We start from the raw sequence: 19,867 nt of genomic DNA, 5'->3' as shown, positions 1-19,867 counted from the left end.
CTTGGGCTGTTTCCAGATCTTAGCAATTGTAAATAGTGCTGCTATGAACATAAGGGTAATATATTCGTTCTGATTGGTGTTTTAGGCTTCTTATGATATATTCCTAGAAGTGGGATTATTGGGTCAAAAGGCAATTCAATTTTTAATATTTTGAGGAAACACCATAGTGTTTTCCATAGTGGCTGCACCAGTCTGCATTTGCACCAGCAGTGTACTAGAGTCCCCTTTTCTCCACACCCTCTCCAACATTTTTTGTTAGGTGATTTGTTGATAGCAGCCATTCTGGCAGGTGTGAGGTACTCATAGTTGTTTTAATTTGCATCTCTCTGATAATTAGTGACATTGAGCATTTCTTCATATGTCTCTTGGCCGTTTGTATGTCCTGTTTGGTAAGCTGTCTATTTAGCTCCTCTGCCCATTTTTTAATTGGGTTTTTGCCTTTCTTTTGTTGAGTTGTATGAGCACTCTATATATTTTGGAAATTAACCCCTTATCTGATAAATCATTGGCAATTATGCTCTCCCATATAGTAGGTTCCCTATCCATTTTGATGATTGTTTCTTTTGCTGTGCAGAAGCTTTTTAGTTTGATGTAGTCCCTTGTGTTCATTTTTTCCTTTGTTTCTGTTGCCTTAGGTGATGTGTCAGTAAAAATTCTGCTGTGTGTGATGTCTGAAATTTTGTTGCCTACATTTTCTTCTTGGGTTTTTATGGCTTCATGAGTCATATTTAAATCTTTTATCTATTTTGAGTTTATTTTTGTGTATGGTGTAAGTTGATGATCTAGTTTCATTTTTTTCTGCATGTAGCTGTCCAATTTTCCTAATATCATTTATTAAAGAGGCTGTCTTACTCCACTGTATGCTCTTGCCATCTTTGTCAAATATTAATTGAGCATAATGTCTTGGGTCAATTTTCCGGGTTCTCTGTTCTATTCCATTGACCTATATGCCTGTTCTTAGGCCAGTACCAGGCTGTTTTGATTACAGTAGCTTTGTAGTATAACCTGATATCTGGTATTGTGATCCCACCTGCTTTGTCCTTTTTAAAGATTGCTGTGGCTATTAGGGGTCTTTTTTGGTTCCATATGAACTTTTGAAGTATTTGTTCTAGTTCTGTGAAATAAGTCATTGGTATTTTGATGGGGATTGCATTGAATCTATAGATTGCTTTGGGTAGTATGAAAATTTTAATGATGTTAATTAATTCTTCCAATCCATGAACAAGGTATATGCTTCCACTTTTTTATATCTTCCTCTATTTCTTTTTTCAATGTCCTGTAGTTCTCTGCAAATAGGTCCTTTACTTCTTTGGTTAAGTTTATTCCTAGGTATCTTAATTTTTTTTGCTGCGATGGTAAATGGGATTTTTTTTTAGTTTCTCTTCTGTGAGTTCATCATTGCTGTATAAAAATGCCATTGATTTTTTTAAATTCTTTATTAATTAATTTTTTGTTACAGATGTTTCTCCTTTTGTCGTCGATTTTTTTTTTTTATCCTCACCTGAGGACAGTTTTTCATTTTTTGTTCAGATAGAACAGGAGGGAGAGAGAGGAAGAAAGAGAGACAGAGAGAGAGAGAGAGAGAGAGAGAGAGAGAGAGAAACATTGACGTGAAAGGTACACATTGAGTGACTGCCACCTGCACAACCCAACCAGGGCCAGGGCCAAACTGCAACTGAGGTACATGCCCTTAGCAGGAACCGAACCTGGGTCTCTCTGGACCGCAGCTGATGCTCTAACTGCTGAGCCAAACCGGCCAGCGCTTGCCGTTGATTTCTTGACATTAATTTTGTATCCTGCTACTTTTCCAAATTCATTTATTAAGTCTAGTAGATTTTTGATGGAGTACTTAGGGTTTTCTATGTATAATATCATGTCATCTGCAAATAATGACAGTTTCACTTCCTCCTTTCTGATTTGGATACCTTTTATTTTTGCTTCGTGTCTGATTGGTATGGCTAAGACTTCCAGTACTATGTTAAATAAGAATGGCGAGCGCTGGCTGGTTTTGCTCAGTGGTTAGAGTGTCGGCCTGCCGTCCAGAGAGACTTAGGTTTGGTTCCCGCTAAGGGCATGTACCTCGGTTGTTTGGCCCTGGCCCTGGTTGGGTCGTGCGGGTGGCAGCCACTCGCTGTGTACCTTTCACGTCGATGTTTCTCTCTCTCTTTCTTTCTCTCTCTCTCTCTCTCTCTCTCTCTCTCTCTCTCTCTCTCTCTCTCCCTGCTGCTCTATCTGAACAAAAAACTGAAAACATGTCCTCGGGTGAGGATAAAAAAAAAGTGGGCATCCTTGTCTTGTTCCAGTTCTTAAGGGAAATGTTTTTAGTTTTTGCCTATTGAGTATGATGTTGGCTGTAGGTCTTTCATATATGGCCTTTATTATGTCAAGATATGATCCCTCTATTCCCACATTGCTGAGCGTTTTTATCAGAAATGGGTGCTGGATTTTGTCGAATGCTTTTTCAGTGTCTATTGATATGATCATATGATTTTTATCTTTCATTTTGTTTATGTGGTGTATCACATTTATTGATTTGCGAATATTGTACCAACCTTGCATCCCTGGGATGAATCCCACTTGGTCATGGTGAATAATTTTTTTTGGTGTATCGCTGGATTCAATTTGCTAGTATTTTCTTCGGGATTTTGGTGTCTATGTTCATCAGAGATATTGGTCTGTAGTTTTCTTTCTTTGTAGTGTCTTTTTCTGGTTTTGGAATTAGAGTTATGCTGGCCTCATAAAACAAATTTGGAAGTCTTCCTTCTTCTTGAATTTTTTGAAATAGTTTGATGAGAATGGTTGTTAGTTCTTCTTGGAATGCTCGGTAAAACTCCCTCGTGAAGCCGTCCGGGCCTGGGCTTTTGTTTGCTGGGAGAGTGTTGATTACATTTTCAATTTCCTTAGTTGTTATTGGTCTGTTCAAATTTTCTATCCCCGGTTCAGTTTTGGGAGACTATGTCTTTCTAGAAATTTGTGCATTTTCCTTAGATTGTCTAATTTGTTGCTGTATAATTGTTCGTACTATTTGTTAATGATCCTTTGTATTTCTGGGGTGTCAATTGTTACTTCTCCTTTCATTTCTGATTTTGTGTATTTGGGTTCTCTCTGTGTGTTTCTTGGTGAGTCTAGCTAAAGGTCCATCAATCTTGTTTATCTTTTCAAAGAACCAGATCTTTGTTTCATTAATCCTTTGAATTGTTTTTTTTTGGTTTTGGTTTTTTCTTTTTTTTTCACCTTTATGTCATTTATTTCTGCTCTGATCTTTCCTATTTCTTTCCTTCTACTTGCTCTGGGGTTTTATTTTTGTTTGCTTTCTAGTTCTTTAAATTGTGAGGTTAGATAGTCTATTAGAAATTTTTCTTGTTTCTTGAGGTAGGCCTGTAATGCTATGAACTTCCCTCTCAGAACTCCTTTCACTGCATCCCATAGATTTTGTGTTTTGTGTGTTCGTTTTCATTGGTTTCCAGGAAGTTTTTAATTTCTTCCTAGATCTCCTCGGTAAGTCATTCATTGTTTAATAACATGCTATTTAATCTCCATGTGTTCAAATGTCTTCGCTTGTTCTTTTTTTTTTTTTTTTATCCTCACCCGAGGATATTTTTCCATTTTTTGTACAGATAGAGTGGGAGGGAGAGAGAGGAAGGGAGAGAGAGAGAGAGAAACATTGACGTGAAGGGACACATCGAGTGGCTGCCACCCGCACGACCAACCAGGGCTGTGGACAAACTGCAACCGAAGTACGTGCCCTTAGCGGGAACCGAACCCGGGTCTCTCCGGACCGCAGGCCGACACTCTAACCGCTGAGCCAAACTGGCCAGGGCTCTTCGCTTGTTCTTGTTGCAATGGATTTCTAGTTTCATGCCATTGTGATCTGAGATGCTTGATATGATTTCAATCTTCTTGAACTTGCAGAGACTTAGTTTGTGCCCTAACATGTGGTTTATCTTTGAGAATGTCCCATGTGCATTTAAGAAGAATGTGATTCTGCAGTTTTGAGGTGTAATTCTCTGTAGATATCTATTAAATCCATTTAATGTAGTGCTTCATTTAGAGTATCTGTTTCCTTGTTAATTTTTTGTCTAGAGGATATATCCAGTGATGTCAGCAGGGTGTCGAAGTCTCCTGCTATGATTGTAGTGCTGTAGATTTCCCCTTTGAAGTCCTCCAGAAGATTTTTAATATGTTTTGGTGCTCCTATATTGGGTGAATATATGTTTACCAAGGTTATATCTTCCTCTGGGATTGATCCTTTCAATATTATGTAGTAGCCTTCTTTGTCTTCAGTTATGGCCTTCATTTTGAAATCTATTTTATCAGATATGAGTATTGCTACGCCAGCTTTTTTTTCCTTTTCATTTGGTTGGAAGATTTCTTTTTATCCCTTCACTTTCAACCTATGTGAGTCTTTTGTTGTGAGGTGGGTCTCTTATAAACTACATATATATGAATCATGCTTTCTTATCCAATCAGCTACTCTGTGTCTTTTGATTGGAGTGTTCAGTCCATTTACATTTATGGTGATAATTGATACATACTTATTTCTTGACATTTTTGTTTATTGTGGTTATATTTTTTCTTCCGATTTCTTCTACTAATTACAGCAGTCCTTTTAACATTTCTTGCAGTGCTGGTTTGGTGCTAATATATTTCCTTAGCCTTTTTTTGCCTGGGAAGCTCTTTATTTCTCCTTCTATTTTGAATGATAGCCTTGCTGAATAGAGTAGTCCTGGATTCAGATCCTTGTTTTTCATGACCTTGATTAATTCATGCCCTTCCCTTCTGCCCTGTTGTGTTTCTCTTGAGAAGTCAGCTGATAGCCTAATGGGAGTTCCTTTGCAGGTAACCTCTTGCTTTTCCCTTGCTGCCTTTAGGATCCTCCCTTTGTCTTTAATTTTTGGTATTTTAATTACTATGTGCCTTGGTGTGGGCCTGTTTGGGTTCTTCTAACTTGGGGCTCTCTGTGCTTCTTGAACTTGAATGCCTTCTTCCTTCACCAAGTTAGGGAAGTTTTGGTCACTATTTTGTCAAATAATTCTCTAACCCTTGCTCCTTTTCTTCTTCTTCTGGAAGTCCTATAATGCAAATGTTGATATGTTTTAAGCTGTCCCACAGTTCTCTTAAGCTCTCTTCTGTTTTTTAATTGTTTTTTTCCTTTTGGTTTTCTGATTGGTTGATTTTTTTTCTATCCTGTCTTCTAACTTGTTGATCCCGTCCTCAGCTTCCTCTACACTGCTGTTTAGTCCTTCTAATGTGTTCTTTATTCCTGCTATGCCATTCTTCATTTCTTCTTGGTGTTTTTTCATTTCCAATTGGTTGATTTTCAATGTTTCCATATCTTTACTCATGGTAAATGTCCTTACTGATGGTTGATGTCCTTACTCATGCTGTTGAGCTTCCTCAAGATCATGGCCTGAACTCTACCTCTGATAACTTGCTTAACTGCATTTCATTTATCTCATCTTCAGTAGAGGTCTTTTGTTCTTTCATTTGGGATTTTTTTCTTTGTTTCACCATTTTGGCTCAGTGGGTTTTGGAGCCTGCCAGATTTTCCCTGTGGGTGTTGGTGTTCTGCTGTTTGTGGCCCCCTCTACTGGGTTTGGATGAGTGTGGGAGGACTTATGTTAGACACCTCTGTCAAGTCTTACTTTCCTGGCTAGATTTGCAAGCCCAGGAATGGTTCAGTTATCCTCTAGCTTTTTGCCTGGAGGCTATAGGTCTCAGTTACTTGAGGAGCCTTGGTTTCTCAGTTAAATGAAGAACTCCCTCCGTTGTTCATCATAAGAGGATTTCCCGAGGGTGGGGTAGATGCTGGTTGTTAATAGCCTCAATTTGCATTTCTCTGGCCTAGCTGGGTGGGGTTAAATCTCCAAGGGAGGGGCTGCTGCTTCTCCCTAGAAGGAACAAGATGGCCACTGTCCTGTGAGCAAAATCTCTGAGCACCCTCCAAATCCCGAGTGTCCCCACACAGTTCCAGTCCAGTCTGTCCTCTCTCTGCCGGAGCCCAAGGTGAGTGGCTCTAGCTAAGTTAGTGCTCTGTCCTGGCCCTCTGTGCTGTGGAGCTGTCATGGGATTTTAACCCCAAGGGAGCTGCTCACAGCTAAAACAGATGATGTCCGTGAGCTCCCAGCCCACCCTCTCATACCTCCACAGACCTACCAGGCTTGATTCAGTGTCTCTTTTCCTGCCCGTGGTTATATGAGTCCTCTCCAGCTGCTTTTCTGTTGCTTTTTCCCAATGATTTGTCTTTATTTTAGTTGTAATTCTAGTCTGGTCCTGGGAGATGGTCTGTGTGGCTTCCATTCACTCTGCTGCCATTTTGGAATCCTGGTGTTGTAATTTTTGGAAATGCAGTATGATGCCTTCCAAAGTTTAGGGCATGGGTCAGCATGTCACTATGGCTCATCTGAGGGGTTCAGAGCAGACCCTGTAAGATGCTGCTGGGTCTAGATTCACTAACGTCATCTATAAACCTCATTTTTTAATCAGTAAAAGCTTTTAAAGAGGTTCTGCTTAGGGTCTGTCCAGCCACAGTGTTATGGGTGTCAGGAACCTTGATGGTCCAGTGTTTGGAGCTTCTTAAGTTGTATGATTCAGTGTTTGGGAGGATCTGGAGGGTCTTAATGTCTGGCCCTTCCTCTTCTGTTTGTTGTGGTTACCCAACCTAGGGTATTTGGGGATGCTTTGGGAACCTAAGATGACATGCCATATCACTCTCCAGATCTCCTTGGCTAGGATGGAATACATTTCCAAATCTGCAATCAGCTGACCTTTAAAAGGCCACCTGGGGAACGCTGCAGGGCCACTCTTATTCACTTATTTTCCAGATTCGTATGCTGAGATGTTTCCATTGCATATCATAGTTTCCATGCTTAGGAATCCAGGTATGGTTTCACTAGGTCATCTACTCAGGGTCTCAGCAGACTACAATCAAGGATTCAGCTAGATTGCATTCTTATCTTTCCAGCTCATTCAGGTTGTTGGTAGAATTCAGTTCCTCATAGTGGTAGAACTGAGACCCCAAGGCTACCCTTCCCTGTAGGTAGCTCACAGCATGGCTGTATGCTCCTCCCAAAAGAGTTTCTTTTTGAGAATAATATAAATTTGGTGTCATTTCAAACTGTATTTTATATATGATTCCTTGCTTTAGGTACTCAGAATTTTTGAGCTGGAAAGGGCCAATTATCAATCTTTTCTAGTATTTCCTTCTGTCCACCTCTCAGGTTTATGGATATCTACTGAAACTGAATGGCAGAAGTTTATGGAAACTGAAAGATAGAAGTGCTAAAGTGCTTTGCTCTAAGGTCATGTAGATTAGCAGAAGATTCATCTAGAGCAAGACATTATCTGAATATCAGAAAGCAAAGAAGACTTGAGAACATTTCTAAGAATCTAATATAGTTGTGGGGGGAGGGAGAGGAGGGTATGGGGGGTAAATGGTGATGGAAGACTTGGGGTGGTAAGCACACAATACAGTGTACAGATGATGTGTTGTGGAGTTGTGCACCTAAAACCTGTATAATTTTGTTAACCAGTGTCACCCAGTAAATTAAAAAATAAAAAGCATCTTATGTAGTTTAAAATAGCCTTGTAATTGTTTTAACCTAAGGAATCACTAAAATAATCTTTTAAAATACCTGGAAAAAGGAAATTCATTAACTCTTTTACAAATGTTTATTAAACACCTCTTACTTTATCATCCACAACTAGGATTTTGAGTGGAATAGCAAATATTTCTAGATTGCAAATGATATATCAGGATATAAAGGATGAATTAGGATCTAAAGGATATGTAAAGTATTATCAGGTATATTTTTCTCAAATTTGCATCTGGGAGACCTGAGGTAGTAATAATGATAATAGCCAAGATTTATTGGCTACATATAATGTTCTAAGCACAATTCTTTGCATTGTACATTAACTATCATTCTCAAGAACTTCATAAGGTAGGTACTATTTTTATCTATATTTTACGCTGAGGAAGCCAAAGCACAAAGAAGCTATGAAATTTGCCAAAGTCATATGGCCAGAACATGGAAGAGCCACAATTTGAACTTGATTGGACTTACTTCAGAGCCCACAATCTTAACTATACTATATTGAGTCTGTAGAAAGATAAAAGCCTTATAGCCCTGTTTTCTAATACCATGATTCCTTCCTAAATAAGAATTTTTTTATCCTCACCCAAGGATATTTTTACATTTATCTTCAGATACAGCAGGAGGGAGGGAGAGAGAGAGAAACATCAATGTGAGAGAGACACATCGACTGGTTGCCACCCACACAACCCCAACCAGGGCCGGGGTTGAACCCCAACCAAAGTATGTGCCCTTAGCGGGAACCGAACCCGGGTCATATTTGGCAGTTGAAGCACAGGTTTAGCAGGTTAAATGAAAAATAGTACTTTCTATATCCTCACCTGAGGACATTTTTCCTTTTTTTTTGGTTCAGATAGAGTGGGAGGGAGAGAGAGGAAGAGAGAGAGAGAAAGAAGCATCGACGTGAAAGGAACACATCGAGTGGCTGCCTCCTGCACGACCCAACCAGGGCTGGGGACAAACTGCAACCGAGGTACATGCCCTTAGCAGAAACCAAACCCGGGTCTCTCTGGACTACAGGCTGACGCTCTAACTGCTGAGCCAAACTGGCCAGGGCCAGCTTTCTGTTTTTTTAAATGTTTTTATTGATTTTTTTAGAGAGAGAGGATGGGAGAGATAGAAACATCAATGTGAGAGAGAAACATCCATCGGCTGCCCCCTGCACGCACCCCACTGGGGACCAAGCCCACAACCCGGGCATGTGCCCTGACCAGGAATCAAACTGGGACCTCTTAGTCCATGGGACAACAATCAATCCACTGAGCCACGCCTGCTGGACAATCATCAGTTTTCTTATTGTGTATTATGGCTTTGTAGTTACAACATGGGCTTCAGACAAAACCTGGATTCAAATTCTGGTTTCACCACTTCCTAGTTTTATGACTTTGGGCAGATCAAAGGTTAGGAAATGGAAGCAGCTGTTTATTATTTTTTATATGGATAGCCTGTGGTGATGGGTGCATTTCTTTTTCTTTTTTGATTAGGTGGATTTATTTAAAAAGAGCCTTCTGTTGATTCCTATTCACCTGGAAGTTCACTGGTCTCTCATTACTGTGACACTCTCTAACCGAATTATTTCATTTTATGATTCGCAAGGCATCCATTTTAAGTTTTGTGTAGAGGTAAGTTAATATAATGCCTATTTCTTCATTCGTCTTGTGATTGACCAAATGTTACCTTAGCTCTATATACAATACCATTGAGGATCAATTTCTATCATAAAACCCCTCTGAAATGTTGGCAGAGAAAAGGACTACCAGAGGAATCTCTAACTGGGGACAGGTGACTGTCTATAATCTGGATCCTCTGAGATACATTCCTTATTTGGATTTCATCACATTTCATTATGCCTTTCCCTTGACACTTTATTTTGAATATGGATAGAAATTGTTTTCCTTGGTTCCTCTTAGAGCTGAAATTTGCTTGTATCTTCAAAATAACTTATGTAGAATGAATTATAACCAAAAGAATTAGCTGGCAAATATGAGAGTTCAACAAGATGGTGGGATACAAGCAAGAAATTTTAGCAGATTTCTTAATTTTTCTGCACTAGCAGAACTGGTTAGAAAATATAACTGAAAGCAGAAAGATTCCATTTGCAAAAGCAATAAAGACATAAATTACCCAGTAATATACCCTAGCAAAAAATGTGGAAGTTTTTAAAGATGAAAACTAAAGTATTTAAATGAAATCTGAATATTTGGAAAGATAGATACACTCAGTATTGGAAAGAGATCAATTCTCCCTAAACTAATATATACCAAATTTCTGTTCTAATTCAATTACTATCAGGATTTTGAAATAAACCTGATCAGCTCACTGTGGATTTCATATTGCAGAACTCATATGTTTAAACAGCTAAAATAGTTTCGAAGTAGAACAGGGAAGAAAGGAATACTTGTCAAACTATATATTTTTTTTAATTTTTAAAAAAATTTATTGATTTTACAGAGAGAGAGAAAACATCGATTTGTTGTTTCACTCATCTGTGTGCTCATTGGTTGATTCTTTTATGTGCCCTGACCAGGGATTGAACCTGCAGCGTTGGCATATCAGTACAATGCTCTAACCAACTGAGCTACTGGGCCAAGGCTATATCATAAAGTTTTAATAATTAAAACTATGTTTATATTTATTTAGGAATAGACAAGTAAATTGGTGGTACAGCATAGAAAATCTAAAAACAACTCATGTGTATGTGGGAACTTAGTGTATGATGAAATTGGGAAAGAATAGGCTATTCAGTATATACCATTGGGAAAATTAGCTGTCTATTTGGAAAAGTAAAATATAGATCCTTATTCATACTATTTAGAAAACAAATTTCAGATGGAATAATGACCTAAATATAAAACACAGAACTACAAAAGTTAGAATAAAATATAGAAAATGTTATGTTCTTAGAGTAGGGAAGGCATTCTTATACAGAACCAAAAAGCAAAAGATATAAAGGAACAGATTGATAAATTTTAACATGCCATAATTTAAAACTTCTGTATGCCATAAAGTTAAAAGACAAGGGACAGACTTGAAGAAAATGTTTGTGACCTATATAATAGTCATTGTCCAGAATATATAACGAACTCCTACAAATGAATAAGAAGGATCCACTAGAAATGGACAAATAATAAAATAAGTAATTTTTAAGAAAAATGCATATAACCATTAAACACATGGAGAGATGCTCACCCTAACCAGAAATATGGGAAATACAAATAGGGTTCCATTTTTTGCCTATTATATTAGGAAAAATTTAATGGTATCCCATTGTTTATATGGGTATATAGTCAGCCCTCGTTTATCGAGGTTAATCAGTTCCAGACTCGACTGTGATAAATGAATTTCCGCGAAGTAGGATTCTTTATTTATATACAGTCGTCCCTCGCCACTTCACGCTTCAACTTTCGCGATAAGAGTGAAGCCACGAAGCGCAAAGTGGCGAGGGACGACTGTAAAAGGAAACAGACATTCTCATATTTGCTGGTGGAATGTATACTTGAAAAGTTGCAATTCTAATCAATTCTAAGTACCTTGTAAATTATTGCATACCAATTCTATTTCCTGGTATTTACTCCATAAAAATACATATTTGCATGCAAGGATGGGGCATACACCAGGATGTTCATTGCAGCTTTACTGATAATAGTAAAAAATTAAAACAACCTAAATTTAACTCTACCAACAGACTGGCTAAATACGTACTCTGTAGCCCTGGCCACTTTTGCTCAATGGTTAGAACGTCGGCCCTCAGACCTAAGGGTTTCAGGTTCAATTCCTGGTCAAGGGCACATACTTGGTTTGATCCCCAGCCCTGGTCAGGGTTGTGTGGGAAGCGATCAGTAGATGTGTTTCCCACACATTGATGTTTCTCTCTGTCTCTCTTTCTCTCTCCCTCCCTCCCACTCTCTAAAAATAAGTGGAAAAATATCCTTAGGTGAGAATTAACAACAAAAACAAAAAAATACCTACACTGTAGTATAGTCATATTGTCAAAGTGACCATAGCAGTTAAAAAGAATATACATAGTAGATCTCCACATCCAACATGGAAAGATCTCAAGACATATAGAGTTTTAAAAAGCAAGTTCCAGGAATGATGAAGTATAACATGTTTATGGAAATAAAATACATACATGCATATATGTATGTGTATGTATATACAAAAGTACACTTATGTATAAACACATACATATATACTTCTACTCTACCTTCAGGGGGTTATTTAATTCATGTAACCTCTGACTTCACCCTTAGAAGAGATGTGCAGAGAGAGATGCATGAAGAGGTTGAGGATATGAGGGAAAATTTGAAACTCCAGTAGGCTTTATCTTGGTAGAAATTTCAGCAGTGGATCTGACTCTGTTTAGTATTTAGAATGGGTTTAATTATGACTCTACAAATTGAATGATACCTTTACCTGCAGTTCTCAAAAATATGGAAACAAGAATGTTTTTCATTTAGTTTCAGTTATTAATGATTTCTGCCATGAGTTCCTTCCCTCTGTTGAGTATTGGCAGTAATTTTTTTTAAATATGTTTTTATTGATTTTTTAGATAGAGAGGAAGGGAGAGAGAGAGAGAAATGTCAATGTAAAAGAGAAATATCCATCAATCGGCTGCCTTCTGCACAACCCCTACTGGGGATCGAGCCCAAAATGCAGGCATGTGCCATGACCGGGAATCCAACGGGGACCTCTCAGTCCATGGGACGATGCTCAATCAACTGAGCCACACCAACTGGGCATTGGCAGTAATTTTTAAGTTTCAAATTCAGCAGGTTGATTTACTGCTGAAAAAGGCTATCTCATAAAAAATTCTTATTACAACATATATCAGTGTCCACAGTCTAAGTGCATACTTGAGTACAAGGGGTTGGAGTTCTTCTTAACATTATGAAGTGAAAGGTCTGAAATAAAGTTCCTGCTTTAAACTTGTTCATGCATCCTCTGCCCAATGGTGCGGCCACAGTCTCTTCTTTGCTTCTATCTGCTGTGGGCAGGTTCCATTTTTCACCACCTGATGGAACATAGCATCTGTGTTGTGGTTTCTTTTTAACCAGAATATAAGAAAGTATTTGCTGACTGAAGCCAGAGAAAAAAATAGACCTGAATTTCTTCAGGGTTGGCAGACTGCTGTTACAAAGGTAAGTGTGTGATAAAAATGAAAAACCAGGGATATCAAGGGATGGAATCATCAAAACAGTGGGTGTCTTTAAAAGCATTTTTTTTTTTTTATCCTCACCCGAGGACATTTTTCCATTTATTATTCAGATAAAGTGGGAGGGAGAGAGAGAGAGAGAAACATCGACATGAAAGGGACACATTGAGTGGTTGCCACCCCCATGACCCAACCCGGGCCGGGGATAAACTGCAACCAAGGTACGTGCCCTTAGCGGGAATGAACCCGGGTCTCTCTGGACCGCAGGCCAGCGCTCTAACCACTGAGCAAAACCGGCCAGGGCTGAAAGCATTTTTATAAAACAATTATGAGGTATCACTTCATACTTGCCAGAATGGCTGCCATCAACAAATCATCAAACAACAAGTGCTGGAGAGGGTGTGGAGAAAAGAGGACTCTAGTACACTGCTGGTGGAAATGCAGACTGGTGCAGCCACTGTGGAAAACACTATGGTGTTACCTCAAAAAATTAAAAATTGAATTGCCACTTGACCCATTGATCCCACTTCTAGGAATAGATCCTAAGAAGTCTGAAACACCAATCAGAACGAATATATATACCCCTATGTTCATAGCAGCACTATTTACATTTGCTAAGTTCTGGAAACAGCCCAACTGCCCATCAATAGATGAGTGGATAAAAAAGCTGTGATACATATACATAATGGAATACTATGCAGCTGTAAGAAAGAAAGATCTCTTATCCTTTGAGATGACACGGAGGGACCTCAAGAGTATTCTGCTAAGCGAAATAAGCCAATGAGAGAAAGAGAAATAACACATGATCTCACTTATTTGTGGAATATAATGAACAAGGTGGGCTGATGAATGAAATAGACCCAGAGACATAGAAACGAGTATGGTTCAAACTGACAAACCTCAGAGGAGGAGGGTGGGGGAGATGGATGAGATGAACCAAAGAACTTATATGCATGTTAAGTGTAACCAGTGGACATAGACAGCAATGTCAGGGGTGGAGTGGGAGCGGTGTCTAGGGGGGAAATGGAGAAACATCTGTAACAAAAAATAAAAATAAAAGCATTTTTTAGACTGGCGATGAAGATACCAATGAAAAGCCTGGATGCTGCAGGGAGGCAACTCAGAACCTTAGTGTTCATCATCTGGCTGCTGTTTTCCAGTGGTTGCTTAGAACAAATATGTTTGGTCATTTCACCCATGGGGCAGCTGCTAATCATATGGTTATAAAATTTGTATAATGATATGACATGGTGACAAAAAATTATTTTTGGTAGCACCTGCCTCTTGCATCATAGCTCTTATTTCTGGGTGACTCATATAGACCCAGGAAGATACTGAAATGACTGACTGGATCTACTAAGGGAGCAAGTGCACTGAGCTACTTTCCAGGCTTTTGGGGAAGACCATGACTTGAGTGGTTCAGTCTGAGCTCAGTCTGCAAAAAGCATTATGTTTGGCCCATAGACATTTAAAGTTGTATGTGGGGCACAGTGTCTAGGTAGAGCCTCTCAATCCTGTTAGAAATACCAGTGTCTTACATTTTATGGTTGCCACTTTCTTGTTTTCAAAGTGTTTTTGTTTGTGTGATCTCATTTGATCCTTATAGCCTATGAGGTAAGTAGGTCATTTAGGGATAAGCATCATCTTTATTTTATAGATGAGAAAACTGAAGCCTAGGTGTGACCTTCCCCAAAGGTCATCAAAGCTATAGGTAGGGTCAGGTTGTTGAACTCGGGTCTGTCAAGATCATTGACACAATGCTAAAAAGGCAAGATCTTGAAACCTTTAACCCAAATCCAGAGAGACAAGATTTGTTTATCCTTGAACGAACCAAGAGCTAAATTTTAAATTCACGCTTAAGCTTTATGTTTTATTTATTTATTTATTTGGGTACGTGTCCCTAGCGGGAACCGAACCCAGGACTCTCTGGTCTGCAGGCCAGTGCTCCAACCGCTGAGCCAAAGTGGCTAGGGCTTAAGCTTTATGTTTTAAATAACACAGTATATTAGTTCAAACTAGAATTGAACTTCTAAATTTTCTGAATTTTACCAACTAGACTACGTATTCTCCTAGGATCTTTCATATTCCCACTTTAGATAGGATACAGTAACCAGTTCTTTTGAAAACATATCATTTACCTTTACAGTTTCTTTCAAAGAATAGGGGTGAGTTGTGTAACATGAGATGAAAAGTGAAGACTGTTGAGCAAGATTATTACTGTGTAAGTATTCAGAACCCAGGCACATGTTCTTTGATCCACAGTTCCATTGTCAGTGAATTCATAGCAAAACTAATTATCCAAATGGCAGTTTTAAAATTAGATATTATTTTATTTCCCATTTCTCATATTTAGGCAAAATGTTGGTATATAAATTGTGGCTGATAGCTCTTTTCATGTGGCCAGATGCCTCGATAAAGTCAAACACTTTTTTATTTTATTTTTTAAAAATAAGTCTTTAGCCCTGGCCAGTTTGGCTCAGCGGTTAGAGCATTGGCCTGTGGTCCAGAGAGACCCGGGTTCAGTTCCCACTAAGGGCGCATACCTCGGTTGCAGTTTGTCTCCAGCCCTGGTTGGTCGTGCGGGTGGCAGCCACTTGATATGTCCCTTTCATGTCAATGTTTCTCTCTCTTCCTCCCATTCTATCTGAACAAAAAATGGAAAAATGTCCTCAGGTGAGGATAAAAAAATATATATGTCTTTATGGATTTTAGAGAGAAAAAGGGAGAGGAGAGAAAGAGAAACATTGATGTGAGAAAGAAACATCGATTGGTTGCCTCCTGCATGCACCCCGGCTGGTAATTGGACATGCAACCTGGGTATGTACCCTGACCAGGAGTCAAACCCAAGGCACTCCAACCAATTGAGCCACACCAACCAGGGCTAAAATTCAAGCACTTTCAATACCACAGGTACATACCAGCTATCCTAGATAGAGACAAATTTTCTGTCTCTTGCTAATTTTTTTATAAAAACAATTTTTTGCCCTGGCCTGTTTGGCTCAGCAGTTAGAGCACTGGCCCAAGGAGCAAAGGGTCTTGGGTTTGATTCCGTGTCAAGGGCATGTACCTGGGTTGCAGGTCCAATCCAAGGGCTCAGTTGGGGCATGCAGGAGGGAACCAATAGACGTGTCAATGTCTTTCTTCCTCCTCCTCTCTCTCTTCCTCTCCCTCTCTCCCCCTCCCTCCCTCTTTCCCCCTACCCCCCTTCCACTGTATCTAAAAATCAATGAAAACATTTCCTCAGTTGAGGGTTAACAAAACAAAACAAAAAAAATCTTATCTGAAGATAGTACTTGGTCTTATTTTAATCATTTTGTTTCCCTCCCCTCCCCCAGTGTATTCCACAACAGAAAAATGACAGTGACTGTGGAGTCTTTGTGCTCCAGGTAAAGAAATATTGTTTTTTCAGAATTTACAATGTATGAATTAAATTTGTTGGGGTTGGAGAGGAGAAGTGGGAGTCCCTGTGATGTGTATGTACAGAGTACTAGTTACAGTTAACAGGGTACTTTTCCTTTCTCCCTTTCTTTTGAGAAGCAGTAGTGTTTGTATTTCTTAATGTTATGATTAGGAAGAACCACCTTTAAAGGCCAAGAATGAATAATTGGTATCATCCATGTCTTATCAGAGGTTATTAGTAAGCCACACTGGACCCTGATCTGAATTTGTCCGAATCATAGACCCTTGGCATTTGCAGAATTAATTGTATATTTTTAACCGTTGGCAAATGGTCTTTTGCCATAGAGTACATACTATTTCAATTTGAAATAACAGACACATTCAAAAGCTGTGCTTTCTCATACTGTGGTTCCCTTAGTGGTCAAAAGGCTGTTGAAAATTTTGTTATGTATTATATATGTGAAGGAAATTGTAGTATATCATCCATAAATTTAGAGAACTGCAAAGATCTTGGAAGATGGGCTCATTCATGACTCATGAATGTCTGGGGTTTGTAAACAAATCAGTTCTCACTTAAAGGCCATGTAGGTCTAGCTGCATTCTCAGCAGGTTGCACCTTAAGAAGAATTGGAGCCCCTTCATCAGTTTCTGCTTTAAGTATTAAGTGGGGAGGGTGGGGAGATCCCAGGCTATATACTTGCATGAAAGTTGACTATAATTTGGATGTAAATATTTAAAACAATGTCTTATAACAAGTTTAAACAAATTTTAAAATGCTGCCTTAGACCCTATTTTATTAGGTCTGCATCTGGTAAAATACATTGGGCTGGTACATAACTTCCTGCCATTTAAATATGTCTGGGATCTTTTCAGTACTGCAAGTGCCTCGCCTTAGAGCAGCCTTTCCAGTTTTCCCAAGAAGACATGCCCCGTGTACGGAAGAGGATTTATAAGGAGCTGTGTGAGTGCCGGCTCATGGACTAAAACTCAGCAAGGCTGGGAAATCTGACCAAGTTGGAGCAGATGGTTTGTTACTTGAATCTCCAAACACTTATTTGAATTTTTACAGATATTTCAGATCAGTGGTATTGGGCCACTATTGTTACCTCAAGTTTATTTTTAGCCCTTATTCATTTCTCTAGCTACCATGTACTATTTTTTAATGTTCAGTTTGGTTTCGGTTTTAACTTTATGAATTCCATATGTTCCCCCACCCCATATTTAATATTTATTATCCAAATGCATGCATATAGACAGAGCATGCAGTGCAGAGTATTAAAAAAAAAAAGCCTAGTAGATTTGGTGCAGCTTTTGAAACTTAGATGTGAACTGAATACAGGTTTGAAACTTAATCCCAGAACCTAAAAATGCAGGATACAACATAACTCTGAGGATATTAGGTGTTCCCTGGGCATAAAGGGTAGCTAGTTGTTGTTTTGACAAAGCCAGCCCTGTCTTACTTTTACCAGCAGTACCTTTCACTGACTTCCCTCTCTGAGTGAGTCTTGGAATGTGAGTTGCATTCCTTTTGACGGGTGAGAAAGAAGTGGCCAAAAACTAACTGGTGTGTTCTCTTTATGGAGGCACATGTGAGAAGAATTAGAATAAATGCCTAAGTCTTATAAAGGCTTTTGCTGGAACACCGAATTCCCTGGATTTTTGTTTTTGACCCAGAGCCATTAAAAACCTTACTGTCTATTAAACAAGTGATCAAACAAATGACAGTTCAGCCTAAGAGTAATTTATAAGTTGACACTCCCCTTGTGTTGTCTCCCATAAGAATTTAAGATTTGCCAAATACCTTTCTATTGCAAGGGTATTTAAAATACGAAGGTTCAAAACTGAAGACTGGCTTCAGGTCTTTTACAGGCTGGGGGGAGAGGAAAGGTAATAAGAGACTTGATTCCTCAGGAGTACAGTAAGTGTTATTAGTTTTTTCCCCCCTTAGCTCTTTAGTGATCTCAGCAACGTGCAAGTTCCTCATTTGGCCTCTGCTCGACCAACCCTATGAACCTCATCTTCCGGAGAAAGGCAGAAGTGGCCCTGTCCTTACACTTAGCTGCATTGGGGTTAATGTAAAGGATCTTGCATCTTTAATCCAGCCTTTTATGGTATTTGAAAGGAAATAAAAGATGCGTGTTAAACTACCCAATTATCTGTTCTGAACTAGGCAGGAAAAACAACAAATATGTGTATAAGAAACTCAGAAGCTTGTACAGAAAAATACCAAGAAAATGGCAGAAGATACTTGGGATCTGCCTACTTAGGTATTAAAAATAAAAAGCAAAAATGTACAGTTTAACTTGGCCATAAAGGCTGACTGCCAGCAGTTGAGAGTAGAGTCAGACATGTTTACAAAATGCAGGGTTCCCTCCCCAGACATTCCAAGCACCAACACCAGTGTTTACATTGTAAACAGCCCCAGCACTTTCCTAAGTCCCCCAGACTCAAACTTCTTAGTATAAAACCAGGTCAGTATTTCTTATTGTGCTTCAAGTCGTTAAAAAGACTGAGATTAGAGGCACTTGTGCTGCTATAGATAGGGTTGTCTGCATTAGGAAAGATTACAGTTTAAAATGGGGAGGACGTCTTCTTGAGGTTTTCAATTTTCAGACATAAATATGCAAAATGAGATTTTTCAAATCTATATGTAATAACATTTGCCTTTTTTTTTCCCTTTGGTAGCTATACAAAGGAGCCAGTAACTAGGCTATTGATTAAAAATGTCTTATACTTTAGAGCTCCATATCTCACCTCCTTACTGACAGAATTAGGCATGCAGAAGAGTCAGAACTGTGTTCTGGCAAGAATCTTAATGCCCAAAGCCTAGTTGTCATTTCCTCCAATCTGAGAAATTGTCATCATCTCAGCATTGAGGCTTGCAGGAATGTTCATAGAGAACGTAAAGTGAGCTGTCCAAGTCCAGTTCCTCATTCACTTCCAGCTTTACAGGACACCTTGAGGTGCATTGCTAAGCATGCTTTAGCCTAAATTACAAATATTTTAAGTCTGGTTACGATGTTTCTCTGCACACATAGTCACTTTTCCCCCTCTTGTGATTAGCAGCACACCTCTGTTTAGCCCAAGTCCTACATTAGAATGGCCTTTGCCCTGATGTTTGCAATAACTGCTTCCTTGCAACAAAGACATTTTTGAAATATAGTTTGGGCTGTTGGTGGAAGAGACAGGCATTGTTTTATTGTCAGTAGCTTGGCACTGAATTGTTGCCCACAAAGTGGGTAGATATTGTGCTTTTGGATGGAGTGCAGGCTTTGTACAAACTAAAAGCTATTTATGATGTGCCTTCAACAAGCTGCCCAGTTCTCTCCATCAGCAAACTTACCAGTCTGTAGTTGTTTCTTTCCAGTGATTTTTTTTTCCCTTTTGTTAAATTCATAGCAATGAATGTAGATTGAATTCAACTTTTAGTTAAGGTCTCAAGATTGTAGAGAACCAACCTTCTCTTAAGGGAACCTCCTAAGGGAAAGAAGCACTTGCTCCCAATAGTCCCCCAAATCCCTTTTTTGGCTTTGCATTGTATTTTCTATTTATCATTAAATATGAATAACACTGGTCATCTTGAATTCATAGTTGGAACAAAACAATAACAGACTTACTGGGATACAGCCAGCACTAGTCTAAGTTGAGCTGCCCTTTTTCTCTGCAATTGTGGTTCACTGGGTTAAAAGAGATAACTGGGAGCTATAGGTGGATCAGA

At 39.0% G+C, this 19,867-nt stretch overlaps 1 protein-coding gene across 4 annotated transcripts in view; it reads left to right on the top strand.

Annotated features, from left to right (window-relative positions):
- Positions 1 to 19,510, top strand: part of SENP5 (SUMO specific peptidase 5) — a 66,050-nt gene extending 46,540 nt beyond the window's left edge. The window contains exons 6-9 of one of the 4 annotated variants that reach the window (XM_036242834.1): positions 9,080 to 9,217; positions 12,653 to 12,736; positions 16,086 to 16,136; positions 17,023 to 19,510. In XM_036242834.1, the coding sequence (XP_036098727.1) occupies positions 9,080 to 9,217; positions 12,653 to 12,736; positions 16,086 to 16,136; positions 17,023 to 17,133 (384 nt within the window). In that variant the 3' untranslated portion in view covers positions 17,134 to 19,510. Of the gene's footprint in view, positions 1 to 9,079; positions 9,218 to 12,652; positions 12,737 to 14,896; positions 14,954 to 16,085; positions 16,137 to 17,022 lie in introns of those variants that run through there. The other 3 variants (XM_036242831.1, XM_036242832.1, XM_036242833.1) reach the window with 3 other exon arrangements.
- The last annotated feature ends 357 nt before the right edge of the window (positions 19,511 to 19,867 follow it).

The sequence above is a fragment of the Molossus molossus genome, unplaced genomic scaffold (genome assembly GCF_014108415.1).
Source record: "Molossus molossus isolate mMolMol1 unplaced genomic scaffold, mMolMol1.p scaffold_m16_p_5, whole genome shotgun sequence".
NCBI classification, from domain to species: Eukaryota; Metazoa; Chordata; class Mammalia; order Chiroptera; family Molossidae; genus Molossus; species Molossus molossus.
The sequence above is the reverse complement of the archived record's forward strand: the minus strand, read 5'-3'. Positions and strand labels throughout refer to the sequence as shown.